This window comes from Marmota monax, unplaced genomic scaffold, assembly GCF_021218885.2.
Source record: "Marmota monax isolate L192 unplaced genomic scaffold, Marmota_monax_Labrador192_F-V1.1 WCK01_AAM20220418_F8-fsc00024, whole genome shotgun sequence".
Taxonomy (NCBI): domain Eukaryota; kingdom Metazoa; phylum Chordata; class Mammalia; order Rodentia; family Sciuridae; genus Marmota; species Marmota monax.
In genome coordinates, this window is record NW_026695224.1 from 19,335,269 (window position 1) to 19,354,338 (window position 19,070).

The 19,070-nt window shown below is 49.1% G+C and overlaps 2 protein-coding genes across 2 annotated transcripts; one reads left to right on the top strand and one right to left on the bottom strand.

Moving 5' to 3' along the window:
• Nucleotides 1-1,357: 1,357 nt before the first annotated feature.
• LOC124086638 (F-box/LRR-repeat protein 2-like) lies at nt 1,358-17,030 on the bottom strand. The gene is given in 8 exon segments (XM_046435060.2): nt 1,358-2,045; nt 2,145-2,363; nt 2,542-2,687; nt 2,816-3,031; nt 3,762-4,574; nt 4,576-4,755; nt 13,713-13,814; nt 16,750-17,030. Coding segments are annotated over 8 exon segments (1,869 nt in total). The 5' UTR covers nt 16,774-17,030; the 3' UTR covers nt 1,358-1,876.
• On the top strand, nt 16,864-19,062 carry Tmem208 (transmembrane protein 208). The gene is made up of 6 exons (XM_046435059.2): nt 16,864-16,996; nt 17,559-17,654; nt 18,182-18,241; nt 18,321-18,457; nt 18,618-18,702; nt 18,795-19,062. The coding sequence occupies exons 1-6, from the start codon at nt 16,991-16,993 to the stop codon at nt 18,930-18,932; spliced, it is 522 nt and encodes a 173-aa protein (XP_046291015.1). The 5' UTR covers nt 16,864-16,990; the 3' UTR covers nt 18,933-19,062.
• The last annotated feature ends 8 nt before the right edge of the window (nt 19,063-19,070 follow it).

Here is a 19,070-nt window from a genome sequence, read left to right on the forward strand (position 1 = left end):
AACAGTGTTAACCATCAGTGTTTCACCTTGAAAGCAGATGAAATGGCATCTCCTATGGAGAACATGCTGGGGGAGCATTTGCCCCCCTAAGTTACACTTTTGATCCTTGGGCAGCTAGGATGCCCATGCCTAGATTCAGAGATTTCCACCATGCTTAAAACAGTTTGCTCTTGAATTCAAGTTGGAAATGGGAGGACAGGGATTCCAGATGCAGTTAGTCTTCCAATACTGCCAATTCTTCTTTCTCAATGTTTCTACTCCCTTGTCCATGCCACCATCAGGCAATAACCTACTGACTACCAGCCTCTAGTCTTGTTCTTTCAGTCATCTCAATACCTGCTACTACAGATGTTTTCTTGAATCAGATTTGAACACACACACACACACACACACACACACACAAGTGCACACACTTTATATTCTTCAGTGTTTCTCTATTATTCATGGGCTAATAGTCAAGAGTTACCATGAGTGGGCACTAACTTGAGCCACAAGGATAGCAGATATGTAGTTTTTAAGTAGTTTTTAGCCCTTCCAACTGAATGCCTGTGGCCTGCAGGGTTCTCGGAGCTTGGTCCAAGCTGACATTCTCCCTGAACACCATCAGGGCCTATGTGTACTCTCTGTCATTGTGGAACCTCAAAGTCCCTTCTGCCCATTTCTGTCTTGATTCTTTCCTTGACCCTCCAGGTCAAGTTCATTGCTTCCCTAGGCTTGTGGTCCCAGGTGCTTCTTTCTCTGTTCATACATACCTTGTACACTGGACTGTCCATGTTGGCTTTTTGCCTCCCTAAGGCCTGGGCACTGGGAGAGTTTTGGCATCTCTGAAAACCCACATGAAGCACAATGCCTGTAGGCATTTGCCTGTAGGCATTTGAAGAGCATTTGCCAGCTGCTCCTAGAACTGATAAGAAGATAGATGGACAAAGTATGGGGACACATGGAGGGTCAGCTTGACAGATGTTTTTCAGAGCTGCTGTTGAGAAGTCACTGGTACTATTTAGGTGGTTAAACTAGATGACCTTTAATGACCCTCTATTCAGAGATGCTGTCCTATTTCTTTCCTTTCTTTCCACCACTTATCAAGATGGCCTCACTGAATCAGGCATCATCATCAATTGCTCCAAGGGCTTGGCTTGGCACAGTGCGTTTGCTTTAAGGCACACCCAAGAAGGTTGTGCTGGGAAAAGCCTTTAGGCCTCTGGACTTTCCTACCAGGTAGGGAAGAAGCTAGGACCTGGTTGAGTTCAGCCAGTATGGATCAGCCTTGAGGTCACTAAAAGGGTGTCTGTAAGGCTTTGGGTCAACTGAGTAGGGAGGGAAAGGGCCCTTTCATCTGAAAACTTCAGGCAAGAAGTAAAATCTTAAATTTTTAATCTTGTTTGGATTTACAGCAAAGTTGGTGGCTTGGCTGCTGCAGTGCTTATAGGTACTGGAAGAATATGCCTAGGGAGCAGGTGGAGCACATGCTCTAGGTCTGAGAAATCGGGGAGGGAGCAGAAGGTACACATGCACCCTCTGTCCTTGTGGAACCTCAAAATCCCTTCTGCCTGTGGGGAGCTGCTCCCCAGCTCCATGCTCAGTCTGCCTGTGGGCTGACCTCCTGGCAGGGACAACAGAACCCTGTGGCAGCAACATGTAGCTGGCATTCCCATGGGCCCAAGGCAGTGAAATGTAGTTGGAAAGCCACTGCTGCTTGACTGTGGGGCAGGAAGTCTCTTGGGATGCCCTGGGTTGGTCCCATCACCACACCTAGATAGGAGGTCTATAGCAAAAGGAGGTAAGAGGCACTGGGGCATAATCGAGGTCCAGGAGCCCAGGTTAGGACTATGGGGATGAAGAAGGCTGTGTTACAGGGATGGTTACTGACCTGGCCTCAGAGTGTTAGGGTCAGGTCAGCCCCTCCCACGAAGCGGGACTGGACACAAGTCACCTGAGGCAGCTGAGCTTGGAAGCGCCTGACAGCTGCCACGTTGATACCCGGGCACATGGCCACGTCCAATACCCGGATCTGCTTGCATGCTTGCCTAATGGTATCCAGAGTTCTGTGGGGAGACTACCAGATGAGTGCTTGATGCAGCATGGGATCCCAGCCCAGCCACTGCACCTGGCTCCATCTGCTCAGCATCATAATACACACTCACTGCTCTGTGAGTTGACTGCAGCTGGACAGGTTGACGTGCTGCAGCCTTGGCCAGGACCCTGCTGCCTGGACCCAGCCCTCGTCGCTGATGTGGCTGCAATGACTCGGCACCAAGTGTTCCAAGCTGGGGCAGCCTCTGGCCACTGCCACCAAGCCCATGTCTGTGAGTGCTGGCAATAGGCTCAGTGACAACTGCCTCAGCTGGGGGAATTGCAGTTACCTGCAAGGATAGGGTAGATGGAGCATGATATTGGAGCCCAGAAACCTTCCAGTTTCTCTGCCTTTAGTAAAGGGAGTAGCCAGAAGCCTAGGAGAAAGGAACTCCAAGGAACTTTTTTTCCAAAATGTGAGTTGGCCCAGTTCCCTGCCTCCAGCCCCAGGATCCCCAGCCTATCCACACCTTGGCCAAACTGGCATCAGTCAGCTTGCTGCAGGCTGTCAGGTCCAACTCCTGCAGGGCCTGCAGTATGAGCAGGGATGAACTCTGTGGCTTGGGAGAAGCATCCTCAGGACCTGAGGCCTGATACTCCAGCTCTGGGCATAGCTGTGAGGAGAAATCTCTGCTTCTCAGGTTCTTCCTGAGTTTGCCCTTAAATAATCTTAGAGGGAGAGGCAGGAAAGTAGCTGAGTTCACAGACCATCCCACCCTTCCTGACTTTGAGGGCCTCATACCTGGGGACACAGTGCAGGCTTTTCACTTGATTCTTCCAGCCCCAGAAGCCCCCAATCACGGAGCTCCTTGCACCAAGCCAGGCGCAGAACAGAGAGGTGGGTGTGGTAGGTGCAGATGGCCTGCAGGGTCCGATTGGAGAGGGCCATACAGGAGGACAAGTCTAGCACTCTAAGGCTTGGGCCCAGTGCTGGGATCAGAGAAAGCACTGAGGCATCCTAGGAGGAAGTGAGGTAGGGAGGAGAGCACAGAGGAGCAGCTTGTTCCTGTGCCACCAGGCGTGGTGGGGTCATCAGCAAGGGCCTGCCCTAGGTTCTTACCCACTAGCAACAGGGAGCTGCCAGAAGGTCCAAGGAAAGAAGTAACATGGTTCCTATGTTGGATTGAAAGTTTGGAAATGGACAGGGTAGATTGTCGGGGTGGGAGATTTAGAGGGGGTTGCTAAAGGACAAAAGTCTATGATTGGGGCAGGAAGGAAGCAGATGGAAATTTCTAAGGCAGCTGCCCAGTTTGTTCTCCCTGCCCTTTCTGAAGGGGTGAGCTGAGACAGCAGTCTAACCATAGCTCATTGGGTCAGGGGTGGACAGCTGACCCTCCCTGAGCCAATCAGATATGCTACCGCTAGAATCTGAACCAGAACTGTGGGGTTGAAGTGGGGGATAGAGTGTCACCTGCCAGAAGTCCAGTGGCATGTGAGATGATAGGCCACATCATGGGCCAGATCACTTGTGGTGTCTTGGACCTCACTCTGCCTGGGCCCCAAATGGGCTCTGGGGAGGCATGCCAGCAGCACTGTCCACTTAGGTTCTTGTCTTCTTGCAGACTGTGACCCAAATTCAACTTGAACTACTCCTCTTTGGACATAAACACTGGGTAGTTCCTCCCTGGGGCCAGAGACCCAGCTCCCCAAGCCCCACCCTAGGAGGAAGGGGGGCATGGTATGCTCACCTTCAGCGAAGAGCAGTATGCCAGCCTGAGGGAGGTCAGTGGGGGTGGAGCTCCACTCACTGAGCCCAGGGCCTGGGCCAGTTCCCGCCCGCTCACCAGGCAGCACTCAGCCATATCCAGGCTCTGCAACTCTCGCAGGCCCCCTAGGGCTGTACACCCTGCATCTGTCAGCCGTTGCAGCTTTCCCAGGCTGAGGTGCTGCAGGTGCTGCAGGCCACGGCTCACGGCCAAGAGTGCCCCATCAGTCAGTTCTGAGCAGCCACTGAGGTCCAGGGAGGTAAGACCTGGTTGCTGGCGGCACAGGGTGGCCACAGCCTCTGTGGAAAGGTCCCGGCAGCTGTGCAGGCTCAGCTCCTGCAGCTGCAGCCCAGCTACCTGGCCCAGGGAATGTAGGGCCTCAGGTGGTAAGCCAGTGCCACTCAGATCTAGGGCCCGCAATTTGCCAGCTCGCTCTTTTACAAATCGCAGCAGGTTATGGAAGGAGAGTTGGAAGGGAGAGTCGTCCTGGGGGTTGATGGAACCCTGAGCTGGGCTCAGCTCAAAATTGAGGTGGCAATAGGCCAAGGAGAGGCGCTCCAGGCTGGGGACACAGCTGCTGAGCTGGTTGAAGCTGAGATAGGACAGGTTCCGCAGGCAAGCCAGCTTGAGCTCGCGCAGGCCACTCAATGCCTGCCGGACACGCTGGGCCATCTCTGGCTGAGCCAATAGTGTGCCTGATGTGAAGAGGCTGTTGCAGCCACTGAGGTCAAGGGTGCGCAGAGCTGGGCATCCCAGGATCAGGGCCACAAAGGAAGCCTCTGTGGGACTGCCCCCCACCCAGGCACAAGCTCTGCAGGTGTGGGCCTAGGTGGTAGGCAACAGACTGCAGCACCAGGTGCGAGGTTGGTGAGCCATCCAGGTTGGTCAGGCTGATGCAGGAGATGCCCCTGAGGCCCAAACTCTTGATGGCCAAAAGGGAGGCAGAAGACACTGGGATGTTGTACCGCACATTTGTCTAAAGGGCAGAAGCAGGCCTGGGGTTAGCCCTCTGACCAGAAGTTGATGACAGGTCAGGAAGGGCCTTTCCACAGTGAGGACCTACCATGGTATAGGGTCATGTGTGGCTGAGGGGAGTGTGGGTGGGGAGTGTGGGTAGGAAGTGGGAGCTGGGAAGGCATGTCCTGCTGGGGTTTGGAGATGACCACCAAGGGCAGGCCTGAAAAGCTGGTGAAGGACAGGGCTAGATGCTGAGGGAGGGGAAGGAACAGAATGGGGAATTGGCATGCTGAGCACAGGAGGGCTGTGATATGACCTGGAAGGAAGCCCAGTGAAACTACACAGGGTAGAAGAACAAAATATGCTGGTCCCTAACCTTTGGTACCTCAGAAGGAAGCCCTGAGATTCATGGACCCAGCCTCCTACTCCAAGAACTGTATTAGCTAAGCAACCAGCTTCCCCATGACCCCTTTTTAGAGACCATATAAAGAGCCTCAAGAACAGCTGAAGATAGGAAGAAGTGAAGTGGGCACTACTCACCACAACTCTCTGTGGCCCATGTGCCAGAGGTCTAGGGCAGGCAGTGTCTCAGGCACATGAATGTTTGTATTATTATTATTTTTTAGTACTGGGGATTGAACTCAGGGCCTCATGCATGCTAGGCAAGCACTCCACCACTGAACTACTACACCCCTAGTTCCCCTCCCACTTTTATTTGAGTAATAGGGATGATCTACCACTAAGCTACATTCCCAGTTCTTTTCATTTTTTAATTTTGAATCCAGATCTCACTAAGTTGCCAAGGCTAGTCCCAAACTTGCAAACCTCCTGTGTCAGCCTCCCAAAGTGTTGGGATTACAGGAATATGCCATTGCACCCAGCTTTAAAAAAAAAAAAAAAAAAAAATTTGAATTGAACCCAAGAGTGCTGAGTCATATCCTCAGCCCTTTTTATTTTTTATTTTTAGAGGGTCTATTTATTTAAGAGCTAAATTGCTTAGGGCCTCCCTAAGTTCTTGAGTCTGGCCTTGAATTTGTGATCCTCCTGCCTCAAGCTCCAGGATTATAGGTGTGCGCCACCATGCCCGTCCCAGCTAATATTTTGAAACAGGGTTTAAGTTGTCCAAGCTGGTCTCAAACCTTCAATCCTCCTGCCTAAGTCTCCAACTAGCTGATATTACAGGTATGCATTTCTACCACCCAACAACAAAAAAAAGGGTTTTTGTGTGTGTGTGTGTCTGTGTATGTGCATGCACACATACACACACACACAGGCACAAACTAACATAGGTAAGGTTGCCTGGAATTGGGCCCTGAAGAATCTCTGTGGCACAACTCGAACACACATCTATCTCTCCAGGTGAGGAAGGATAAGCCTCCCATTTTGTGGGGGCTGGATTTAATAATTTAACAAGTCTCAGAGGTACCAACGAAGTTGAGTTGGCTCTGCCACAGAGAAGCAGGGAAGAGAGAATGGGGAGTGCATAGTTGGACTAGGGTGGGACCCAAGACATGAGCTCAGGCTAAGTGGTAAGAATAAGTTGGCTTGAATAGGAGTTTGGGAGCCTCTGGCTAAGGGAGAGTCTTTCATGAACCTTCCCTGACCTTGTGCCAGAGGGAGCCAAGGGGAAGTCAGTACAATTTGTGTGTAATAGGTCTATGGAGAAGAGAGGGAGGGGAAGGAACAGAGTGGGGAATTGGCTTAGCTTTTAAAATTTTAGCCCTGTTCCTCTACCTCTTGCCCAGGTTTCAGGCACACAGAACTCAAAGAAGGCTCTTGTTTTAGCATCAACAAGGTCCTAATACAGGAGAGCTAGCTCCTCAAAATACCTACCTTTTCAGTAACTATAAAAACAAGCCTTTGTCCCCTGATTGTACCCCACAAAACAGCACCAAAGGAAATGAGAAAGGCAGAATTGACACTGGATGGGCTCTTGCAAAACCTTATTGATAGGACTCTCCCAGGAAGCATGGAACCCATTCCTAAGTGGGTTCTGCCCCAGGTGGAGGCAGCTGCCCAAGGCTACAGTGGTAGGAAGGAACATGCATAGAGATGGATACTAGTTCCTGGTTTCTCTCACAGTAGATTGGCTAGGTTCTCCTTCCAGACCACACTTCCAAATCATGGTCCTTCCTAGTGAAAGGGGCACTCACCACAGATCCCCTAATGGTGGGGGGATAGTGGGGACTCCCAAGGGCCTGGGTCTCTTTTTCAGATTTAAGGAGAACTGGAGAAGATTCCAGTGTGTGAGGCTAGGGAAGGAGATGAAAAGATCATAGAGAGAAGTTTGTAGAAAAGAAAGGAAAATTATGCCTCCAGCCACTGCCTAACCCTACATGAGATGAGTCAGTCTGAGGCTGAATAAACTAGGGCTAGGGGAGCTGGGAGCAGCTAGGTGGCTCAGCCAGCACCTGCCCCCACCACTCACATATGACTGAGAAGCCCAGATCCCTGCAGGCCCCCAGAAGACACAAGTGCTCAGCCTCTTTCCCCCTCCTCAGAGCCTGAGTAGTCAGTAATGATTCCTTTCCCACTACCTCCCTATGAACAAGGTGGACAAGCAGCCAAGGAAGGGCACTGGCAGTCATCCCAGGGCTAGGCCACACCTGCTGCTAGCAGCAAAAACCCACCCCCAAAATAGGCAGGGCATGGCCTGAGGACTTCCAGTTATTAGGAAGGAGGCTTATGACTAACTGTGGTCCCATACTGTTTTCATTGGTAGGGTGGGGGCAGCCTCTAAGCCTTCACCCAGAGGCCTATCCTGCTCCTGAGTTTAGCTGGACTTTAAGTGTGGAAGCCCAGGAAGAGCCTTTTAGGGAAATTTATCTCTTTGGGGAGTATGGCAGCATGTGAAAACAAGGCTCCTGGGATCTGAACTTTAGCTCTTCCTTTGCCCAGGAAGATGCTTCTAGAGGTCAGAGGGGAGACTGCAAGGTCACCTGCTCCAGCTTCAGCCACCCCACACACAGAGGCCAACTGGGGCAGGAAAGGACAGTGGAAGGCAGAAGCTGAGCTGTTTTTCATTCTTGCTCCACAGTGATCAATTCAGTAGCAGCAATCAGGGTTCCCCAGGGCATGGGCAAGGCCTGGGTGTGTGTGGGCTGCTACGCTTGCCTGCAGTGAGACAAAGTGGAAGTAAGTGAACAGTGGATCAGGTCAAGGGGAATAAGAAGTCACTAAATTCAGCATTCTATCCTGGCCTGGTAGGACACAGGCCCTGGCCTGGCCTTGGTAGGCCAGTGTCTTCCACAACACAGTAGCTGGGGCACTGCCTTCTCATCAACCTGCCTACACCTGGGCTCTCAAAGATGATTCCTGTCCACGGGGTTATGCAGATTGTTTTCTGGAATATGGTAGTGCTGAGGTGTGGGCAGGGCCCTGGATGCCTAGGTGCCTGTGGCCTGGCCTCCCAGTGCCCCCAGCCCAGTGGGACTGAGCTTTGCAGGGGTATCAAATAAATCTTTTTGTGGTGCGGGGTGCCAGGGCACTCTATCACTGACCCACACCCCCAACCCTATTTTGTTTTTTATTAAGAGACAGGGTCTCACTGAGTTGCTTAGTGCCTCACTTTTGCTGAGGCTGGCTTTGAACTCACGATTCTGCTGCCTCAGCCTCCAGAGCCACTGAGATTACAGGCGTGCACCACTGCATTTGGCCCAAATAAATCTTAATCAACATTTTGGAGGTTCTGGTTAGCTGGAGCAGCCCTGTGCTATATTGGTGGACTCCAGGATTCCAGCTGCTGACCCTAGCTTCCTTCTCTCTTCCTCCCTGCTCCTCCTCCACTTCATCTACACCCAGGGGCTTGACTGCCCCCTCTGCCTCCTCTGCCCTTTTCTCCTTTACTGGCCTCTATGAGTCTTACCCCTCCACTGCTCCTCTTCAGGGCTTACCGCCTTGCCTCCCTCACACTGCTGAGCTTGCTCTCCTTGCCTGGCCACAGATGATGAGGCCAACTGCCTCTTTGGAGTCTAATAGACTGGGGATACAGAATGCTACAGAGAAAGCCAGGGTATTCCCTCTTTCCTACACCCCCAGCATAAGCCTCCTCCATCCTGCCTCCTTTCCTGTCCCCACAAGAGTTCTCCCCAAGTCCACCATCTTCATCTCTGAGCCTCCTGCAGCAGACCCCCCTCACTGAACCTTCTCAGAGATGACCTGTTCTGCTTTAAAAAGAAACCAAAGCCATCAGTTGCAAGGTTTCTCCCCTTTCCCTGTCATGTCCACCAACTGCCTCCTGGCAGAACCCCTTCCTTCCCTCTACTGTCCTTTGGGCTGTAGTCAACCCCCTTCTTTTGGTCTGCTAAGCTATTCCCACCTTCACTTCTGGGAAGCTTGCCGTTTCTGCCTTTCTACTGCTCCTTCCTCAGAACCCACAAATAACAACAGTCTTAAATCACACAAGCTCCCTTTATCCTCTCCTCACTTCTATTTCTCCGTTTGTAGTCAAGCCCTTGGAGGCACAAGGGCACACCCACATCTGTATCTGGCCATCTAGTTCTCCCTTGCCTCATTCATTCACTCTTTACCACAGCCCCCACACAGTCACCCATTCCTGGCAACAGCTTCCCTCCAGCAAGATCACCAACAATCCTGGAGTTCCCTTCTCAGTGTCCCCTCTGCCATGCCATCTGCTATGGGTGGTCAGGAGCCATTCCCTTTGACACTACTTCCTAGTGGGGTTTCTGAGACTGCCTTCCTGGCTCTCCTGTAACTTTCCAGCCTGCTTCTGCTTTGGGAGTCTCTTCTCACCAAAGAAGAGAGACCCAGTCCAGTCCATATCCATATCACCCTGAATATGCCTGATCTTGGACGTTAGTTAGTACCTGGATGGCAGACCCAGTCCACAGATTAGTGAGTTCCTTCTGGTTTGTCTCACCTGATAGCATGCATGTGTCATAGACATGCAAGTGTATCAGTGGCACTTGTATGTCAGAGGATACACAATCTTTGTCCTCTTCTGTGTGCCCCTGAGCATAATATACTTCACCCCATGGGGCAATCTTTCTAACTACTTTCTTTCTGATCTGCATCATTTTCCTGAATCCCAGGCCCTAGGAGCCAACTGCTTCGTGGACTTCGCTCTAGATAACCCCAGAGGTAGGTAAAGCTACATCCCCAGTTCTTTTTTATTTTGAAACAGGGTCTTGCTCAGTTGCTGAGGGTCTAGCTAAGTTGCTGGGGCTGGCCTCTAGAGTCACTGGGATTATAAGTTTGTGCCACTGTGTCAGGCTATTTTTTTCAAATTATTATTATTTTGTTATTGTTGATATTATTATTACTACTATTATTATTGGTATTGGGTATTGAACCCTGGAGTGCTTTACTGCTGAGCTATATTCCCAGTCCTTTTTTTAACAACTTGAGACAGGATCTTGCTAAGCTGCTGTGACTGACCTCAAACTTGTGATCCTCCTTTCTCAGCCTCCCCAGTTGCCAGGATTACAGGTATGAGCTACTGCTATTCCTCCTCCTAAATTGTTACCTCCCTGTACTAAGGTACCCTCACCTCTCACATCCATAATGATTAAAGTCTCTTCCATTCCATTTATATGATATATTGAGGTATGTTTTTCTGCTCCAACCTCACTGCTTCTGCCTTAGTTCGGGTTCCCTTATTGTCTGTTAGGAATATGTCACAGAAGCTTTCTTCTCACCACAATTCTAGCCTCTAGTGTCTCTGACTCTAAAACCATCTTTGATCTTTTCACCAAGATGACCCCTACCAAAAAGCAAATCTGACTGTGCTCTTCAAACCTTCTGCCAGGTCCCCCCATCCACAGGAGAGGCTAAGCTTCCTAGCTGTCATTCAAACCCTTCTGTATCAGAAGGCAGCCTAACTCAGCCCACCTCTCCGCATGTCCACTCTCCTTTTCTCCTAGCCAGCTCTGGGAATTCCCACTTCTGACCACCGTCTTACCCTGCCATGCTTCCAGTCAGCTACTTTGTGTTTTGATGGGTCTCACCCCTCACCTACTCCTATTTGTCTATTTGGAAAATATTTATTCCTCTTTCTCTCTCTTTTTGTGGTGCTGGGAGTTGAATTCAGGTCATCCCAGGTGCCAGGCAAGCACTCTATACCCCCAGCTCTATCCCCACCTTGAGTTCCAGGCTGAGTGTCTTCTTCTCCATGAATTCTTTTCTGGATCTTTTCTCTGCATCCCCCATTTGCCTTGCACAGACTCCAAATGCAACACCCTAGTCCCTTTTTGCTTGTGTTTTTCTCCCCCTCCCAAACTCCAGAGCACCACATCTTCCTCACTTCTGCCTCCTCAGTGACCAGCACAGTGCTTGACACTAACAGAAACATGTGAGTGAGTCTCTGATAATTTTCAGTCTTCCTTTTGCCCTGTGACTATTCTAAAGTCCTTTGATGAGGCCCTGGCCTCTATCTCTCTTTTCACGATCTTATGACAATTTGGCCCCCAGAATCATTAATCCAAGTGGCCACTAAGGAACTAGATGCTTCTGAGGAACTTCCTCCACAGATAGTTCCATGTTTCCATCCCCATGGCTCTGCTTCCTCAGGAAGGGGTGGCATCTCTGCCTCTTAAGCAAGACCAAGCCTAGTGCACTAAGCCTATCCCTGCTACCACGTCAGGTGGCACCCACTATTCCTAATCTCTCTTCTGCCTACATACATCCCTCCTCTATGGACTTTCTCCCTCATTTGACACATTTGAGATTTCTCCTAATCAAAATTACTTTGTCAAGTCCACCTCAACCTCTTGTTTCTGCCCAATTTATTTCCTTTCTTCCAAGGGGAAGTTTCTTACAAATGAGGTCACTCTCTATCTACACTTCCTTTCTTTTCTCATTCATTCTTCAGCTTGCCTGGCTTTTCCTCCCCACTAGATACTAAATATTGCTGAAATCACTGGTAGTCCCTTGGTTATCAAATGTTATGGACACTATTTTTAAAAAATTTTCTGAACTCTTTATGGCATTTGACACCATTAATCATCCACCTGATCCTTTAAAGCTCTCCTATCTTGGACTCTATGCCCTCCTCTTTGGAATCTCCTCAGTCACTTCAATAGAGATGTCTCTTCCTTGCTGTGCCTTGGACTGGCATCCTCGCTCTGGAGCATTTGCTATGACCTGCCTGCTGTTCTCTGGCTCTTCATGTTTTCCCTGGGGGAGGTTACTCAGATCTATGGCTTCATTTCTATCCATTTAAAAATTTTCGTTTTGCTGAAAATAGAACCCAGGATCTCATAAATACTAAGTAAGTGTGTTCCACCACTGAGCTACACCCCCAGATCCATACATTCTTTTTTTTTTTTTTTTGGTACCGGGGATTGAACTCTGGGGTGCCTTACCACTGAGCCACATCCTCAGCCCTTTTTATTTTTTATTTTGAGACAGGGTCTCTTTAAGTTGCTTAGGGCCTTGCTAAGTTGCTGAGGCTGGCCTTAAACTAATGATCTTCCACGCCTCTCAAGTCACTGGAATTACAGACATGAGCCACTACACCCGGCCCCTAGCCAATTCTTTAATGACACCCAATTCTATACTCATTACCCAGACCTTTCTCTAAAATTCCTCACTCAGAACTACTAACTGGATTGCACTATCTAAATATCTCACACTTCAATTTTTCAGTAAGTCGAAAGTCAGATACCCTCAGATACTAAAATCACTGACACTGGATAGAAAATTTGACAACAGACCCTACTTAATACATACGTTTTGTTATGTGACAGGTGAGGGTTCCAACCTAAGAAGGGGAAGATGGTGTTGGGGCTATTTGAAAATTAATCAGTTTAGCTTCTTATAACATAAATGAAAATAAATTTTACCAATAAGTATTCAAATCATAAAAAAGAAGAAATAATCTGCTGTCAACATAAAACTGCTCTAAGAAATAATGTCTATTTTGAGAAAAAGAAGAAAAATGAGGGCATTTTTATCAGATCTCAGAGGAGGCAAGGGATCTTTACGTTTAAACAACAATGGAAGAAATAAAAAGAAAAGCAATGTTGAGAAACAACAACACAGAAACTTATTTCTGCATCTCTTAAATAAAAACACATATCTACCAATCAAAATAAAAGGCAAACATATTAGAAATATATTTCAATAAATATATAAGGAATTAATCTCTTTAATGTATAAGAAGTTCATACAGATGGGTAAGAAAAATACTAAGACCCTAGCAGTTAAAAGGATGAAGAACATGAATAAACAAACAAAAAAAAAAAAAAAAGAGGGAAATACAAATGGTAAGCTAATGAGAAAAACTGTTGAACCTCACTGATCATAAAAGAAATCAGTTCCAAGAGCTATTATTGTTTGCCTTTCAAACTAGTAAGAGGTCTGCATTTACCTCCTGGCGAGGCTGCCTCCCTACTTTCAAGCTTGCCCTCTCCAGTCCAACTGTACTGCAGAGCTTCTAACATACAGTCACAAACTGTCACTCGCTTGCCTTAACATTCCTTAAAGGGCCCAAGATGATAATCAGGAGAAAACCCAACTCTGCTGTCTGGCACATCTGTCAGCTTACAGTCTGCCTCCGTTTTAGTCTCATCTCCCATACGTATCTCACATGGAACTTGTGTGGTCATTTCCAGGACTATCCAACATCTTGGTGTCTCTATCTGTGCTGTTATTGGTCTGGGAAAACCAACCTTCATCTTCACCCTGTTCCTCAAGGAGGCCTTCCCTGGAATTACTGGTCAACCTTATTTGCATATCCTTCTTCAGGTCCCTGTTGCACCCTTCCATGCCAGGGCCACAACACTGTGCACATGATATCATGATCATTTATGCTACTTGTCTTTCTCCTGCATGGGACTATGAGCTCCTTAGAAAACTATCTTATTCATCTGTATAACCCCAGCCCTAAGCCCAGTATGCATGGACGTGTGAGTACATTAGAATGGATGGATGGATGGATGGATGACATATGAACAGGACTGTGAGCAAGCTGAAGTGACAGACAACTGAGAATGGGTCAGGTGGGTGGTACCTTACCTCCCGAAGGGCATTCTGGGCTGCACAGTACCAAGCCCGACTCACGAGAGAGGCCTCTTTCTGATCTGACAGAGGAAGGAAGCTCAGAATATACGTGAGCATCTGAGGGAAAAAGACAGGGCATTGGGGCTGTTAGAGCTGGGGGTCCTTTGGAACCTACTCCAGCTGATAGCACAGTGGATTCATTTTGGATCTGAAGTTTCACAGAGTATTCACTTCCCCTCTCCAACTTCCAGGCATCTTCACTGTGAGTAAACCTTTCCTGAGCCCTCTCTGGATGCACACTTATACTAACTGGTAAAAATCAAACTTCCTGCCCAGTTTAATAGAAAAAGCCTGGGGTATTGGGGCCATATAAACCTAGTTTCAAATCCCTAATCTGTTAATGATCTCTCTGATCCTTTGTTTTCTTTATCTATAAAATGGCAATGTAATGAGACTTAAATGGGTTTCTGTGAGAATTAAGTAACAGCACAGTGTCTTGCATAGATCTGGAACATGGTAAGTCAAATATCTTCCTTTGATTCTCTGAAGCCCCACTTCCTCCTCCTGCCCTCACAAGTTCAGCTCTGGGACCCTCACTCTTTCCAAATTCTCCAATGCCAACTTGCCTTCTTAACTGGCTATTAAGAAATGATCCCGGCAAGACCCACCCTGGGAGCCTCTGCCTGTCTTCCATCTATGCTCTATGAGGCTGGGGTGGTAAGGTTGGATGCTCTAAAGGGGACTGGAAATGGGTCACTTGTGAGGCTAAGAACAATTTATTAGCGATTTTTTTCCTTCTCAAATCTTCCTTTCTTGAGACCTGTAACATTGTTTTCTAGGCCTTAGCCCAGCATTCTTTTTGGCCTGCTTCTGGATTCTTCTGTGACTCCCAGGCCTCATACTTGGATCTTTTGATCTTCAGTTTATTCATACATAAACAACCAACAAGAGCCTCATATTGTCCTACGTACTAAGTGCAAGTGCAGTATTGCCAACTATCTTCCCAAATGACTCACCATCACCTTGATATTTTGCCTTCAGTCCAACTTTCCCCTTTAATGCCAATAGTGCACCCCATCTGAAGGTCCTGGTAACACTTTGGACTCATGTTCTTCTATCCCTTATTTCAAAATACAAGTATAAAATAGAGGCTTTAGGAAACACTAACCAAGACTCATTCAAATCCCAGCTCCATTACTTCCTAGCTGTGTCTCTTCAGGCAGTGTACTTGACCTCTCTGAACTTCAGTTTCTGTATGTATGAAATAGACATTTTAAAAAATCTAGATCATAGTCTTATAGGGACTAGATGATCCATAAATGGTTGCTGGATTACTGTTACTAATATTTCTACCTTTACAACTTTACCACTATAGCAGCTAAGATCTTCATCACCCCAGACCTGGATTCCTTCCACAATCTTGACCTTACCTTCAAGTTCAACTTAGCTAATCCCTTCTGTACTGTCACAAGGTTAACTGTCCTAAACAAAACAAAACAAAACCTGTTTCCTGTTTCAGCATACTCCTGATGGAAACCTTCAGGGTTATTCAGTCCTCTCAGGAAAAAATCTCCACTCCTGAGGCAGAACTGCCAGGTCTCCATGCCTGATCTGGTCCACTGGTCCCAGAGCTTCCCTGATCCATCCTTTCTACTGCCCCCAGCATGTCTTGTGGGCCTCTTTCTTGGGTTGTCATTCCTTAAGCTTGATTTCACTACTCCACTCTGATTTCTCCTTCCCTTCTCAGATGCTGAACATATATGAGATGCTCTGTCAATACTTACAGGATTATAGTAAGGATAGGCAGTCCTCTACCTCTATTTTCACCAAAGATTTGCTCAGGGAAGGGATAGGGAGATAAAGCAGATGATTACTGAGAGGAGAATGACTTTGAAGTACAGCCTGGGTTAGGGAGGGGAAGCATGGGGAAGAGAGTACTGACAGGGACTGGGAATGACCAAGCTCCTATCCTTAGGGGGAAGCAGGGAAGCTGCTGAGCTAAGATAGTGGCCATCCTGTCTCCTAAGCTAAACAGCTAGCAGCTAACTCCAGGAGCAAAGGGAGGGGGAAAAAATTGATCATGGGAGTGGAGGACATGATTAATTAAACTTAGAAAGGTGGTCTTTATAGAGAGACTAGAGAATGGGATGAATCCCATCCCAAGGGGCTACTAGACATACCAAGCAGCTTATAGAGATACAACGGAAAATCCACGGGATCTATGGGCAAAAATGGATATCCTCTGGGGCCAAGGAAGAAATGGATACAGTTGCAGAATACTCATTGAACTGGGAGCAGGCCTATTTTTGCTGAGAGGGAGCACTCCAGCAGTGATGGGAAAGAGTAGCCAGTTTCCTATGGGTGGTGGGAGGGGGATGCAATCTTCAGGGCAAAAGGGATGGAGAGGCCATTCCAAGATACCACTGGCACTGGAGACAAAACCTGTTATCTTCTGGCCCAGGAAGGCAGAAGGCAGAGTGGTCTTGCCCCTGGCTAAGAAGAAGCAAACAGCCCATGGGGTGAAAGAGGTAGGGGCGCCATCACTATGGGACTAGGGGCTGGGTAGCAGGCCTGTCTTTGCTAAAGAACCTCAGCGACCATTCCCAGAATTGATGGGGAGGGAATAGTCTGTTTCCCACTGCCCGGGAGAGCGGACGAAGGAAGTGGAGTGAGCAACCCAAGGGGCCAACGGGGATAAGATCGGTTACCCTTCAGGGACGATGGAATGGAGCAGACATCTTCCAGAACTGAGGGGGAGGGGACGGCAATCTGAAACGAAGGGGATGGGCAGAAATCTGTCCTCGCTAAGGTGACAGAGCAGGCATCTCCTGGGGCCGATTAGGAAGGAGAGGACGGTTCCCCAAGCTAAGGGGATAGAGTGGCCCAAAAGTGGGGCCGTTACCCAGAGCTTGCAGGTCCTGGGATCCACCGGGCGGGTCGTTTCCGCCAGGCGGAAGGCGCAAGGAGAGCTTACTGACAGTCCCTCCCCAAAGCTCGGGACCCCAAGGGCGGGGCCTGTCCGGAGCTAGGCCGGAGGGCGGCTTCTTCTCACCTCCAGGGGCAGCGACTCCGCCATCGCATCCCTGCCGCCTCCGCCCCCGCGCAAGACTTTCTGGGAAATGTAGTTCCGTTAGTTCTGGGGGCGGGACTTGGGAAAGGAAGTGAGTCCCACTTCCGTCCATGATCTGACGATTTTGGTCTGCACCGGAAGTGCAAGCGTTGCCGATGTGGTACCCACCGTCTGGTTTGGTTCGCTCGCCCTTGTTTCCCTGCCTGGGTATTTGCGTCGCACCATGGCGGTAAGGAGAACGGGTAGGGCGGGGTCCACATGGGCAAATCTCTCCCGCGGCCTGGAGAATGAAAATAGAGGGACATCAAGGAATGCGGGACGGGCCAGAGGGGGGCGCTATCCAATGAGTGGACTATACTAGTGTGAGCGGGGTGTTGAAGGGAGACAGAGATGGCGGCGCAGGACCACACCAAAACTAGTACCAGAGGGGGTGTGTTATTTCGCCGTTATTGTCACATCTGCAATCCAGTAGAAGTCCGAGAGAGGTACCATATAACCCCACTCAAGAGTGCCCTCGAGGTGCTGTCAGCCCAAAGCTGGGCCTTGCTGGGGGAGCTGGAGAAGGCATAAGCCTAGCGTTCGATTGTTCAGGACCAGCAGGAAGCAATCGAAGCTGGAGATGCTGTAAAGATGGTGTCAGCTCTAGACAGTATGGACTGGAGGAGGAGTGGACATCTCAGGGACTGTGGGGACCTGGCTGAGATGCAGATGGGACAGTGTAGCTAACCAGGGTGGTGGAGGAAGTGAGGGGCTGAGAAGAGCTCTGACGGCATCTCATATTTCCTCTGCAGCCTAAGGGCAAAGTGGGCACCAGAGGGAAGAAGCAGATATTTGAAGAGAACAGAGAGACCCTAAAGTTCTATCTGAGGATCATACTGGGGGCCAACGTAAGTATCTGCCTTTCTTCTCTTACCACTCGTAGCTCCGCAGTATTCAGCTCTGGTGAGGAGTGGTGGTGACAGCTAAGGCTCCAAAGAAGTACATTCAAAAAGAAATGAGAGGGGACTGGTGAGTGTAGCTCAGTGGTACAATCTTTGTCTAGCCATGAACATAATCCTGGGTTTTATCTCCAGCACCAGGCATGTGGGACACTGGCAAACAGAAATTAATGAGAAAGGATTCAGGAATAAGGTTCTGGGCTAATAAAGCAAAACACAAACAAATAATAATGAAGTGAGTCCCAGCTAGACTTCACTGCCTTCCCCATTGTAGATACATAAGGGCTTCTTTCTTGGGCTGGCTTGGGTTTCAGAAGACAGTCTTGGTACTTAGCCTCAGGAAGCAAGGCCTTTCTCCCAACCCTATAGGAACAATCTGGCTCTGCCCATAGCCTGACCTAGTTCTTAGGTACAGTTGTGGGAGTCCCATGGTTTGAAGCATTTTTTGACCCCAGCCTGATCCTGTTTGCTTGTAGGCCATTTACTGCCTTGTGACCTTGGTTGTCTTCTACTCATCTGCCTCATTTTGGGCCTGGGTAAGTATCTTCATCCTGGAAAGTGGATGAGTGCATAGGTCCAGTGGTTGGTTTTGATATCCCTATTCTCGCTCTGCAGATGGCCCTTGGCTTTAGTTTGGCAGTATATGGGGCCAGCTACCACTCTATGAGCTCGATGGCTCGGGCAGCCTTCTCTGAAGATGGGGCCTTGATGGATGGTGGCATGGACCTCAACATGGAACAGGGCATGGCAGAGTGAGTGTCCCCCACCGCCAGCCCAGGTGAGCGGCCCCAGGGCTGGGGCACTGGGGCCCAGAGAACCTAAGGCTCACAGCTATCTGCAACTTGAAGAAAGTGGAAGGAAAACAAAATGGGGCCCATTTACTGTCTTTGGCAACCTCCCTTCTATCCACAGGCACCTTAAGGATGTGATCCTGCTGACAGCTATTGTGCAGGTTCTGAGCTGCTTCTCCCTCTATATCTGGTCCTTTTGGCTTCTGGTATGTGGGCTTGAGGGTTTCCTTAAAAAAGGCATCTAACCCTCCCTATCCTTCATTTTTTGCACCCAACTTCAAGTTATCTTTTCTCTTAGGCTCCAGGCCGGGCCCTTTATCTCTTATGGGTGAATGTGCTGGGACCCTGGTTCACAGCAGACAGTGGCACCCCAGCACCGGAGCACAACGAGAAACGGCAGCGCCGACAGGAGCGGCGGCAGATGAAGCGGCTATAGCCATTGAAATTGTGGCCATAGGCTCCTGGGCACTGGGTTGCATGGCCTCAGTGCCTGGAGCAATGAGAGCCTAATCCAGGCCAAAAGTAGCCTGAGGTATAGAATTGTTGAATAAATAGAATGTGGCTAATGGGTGTG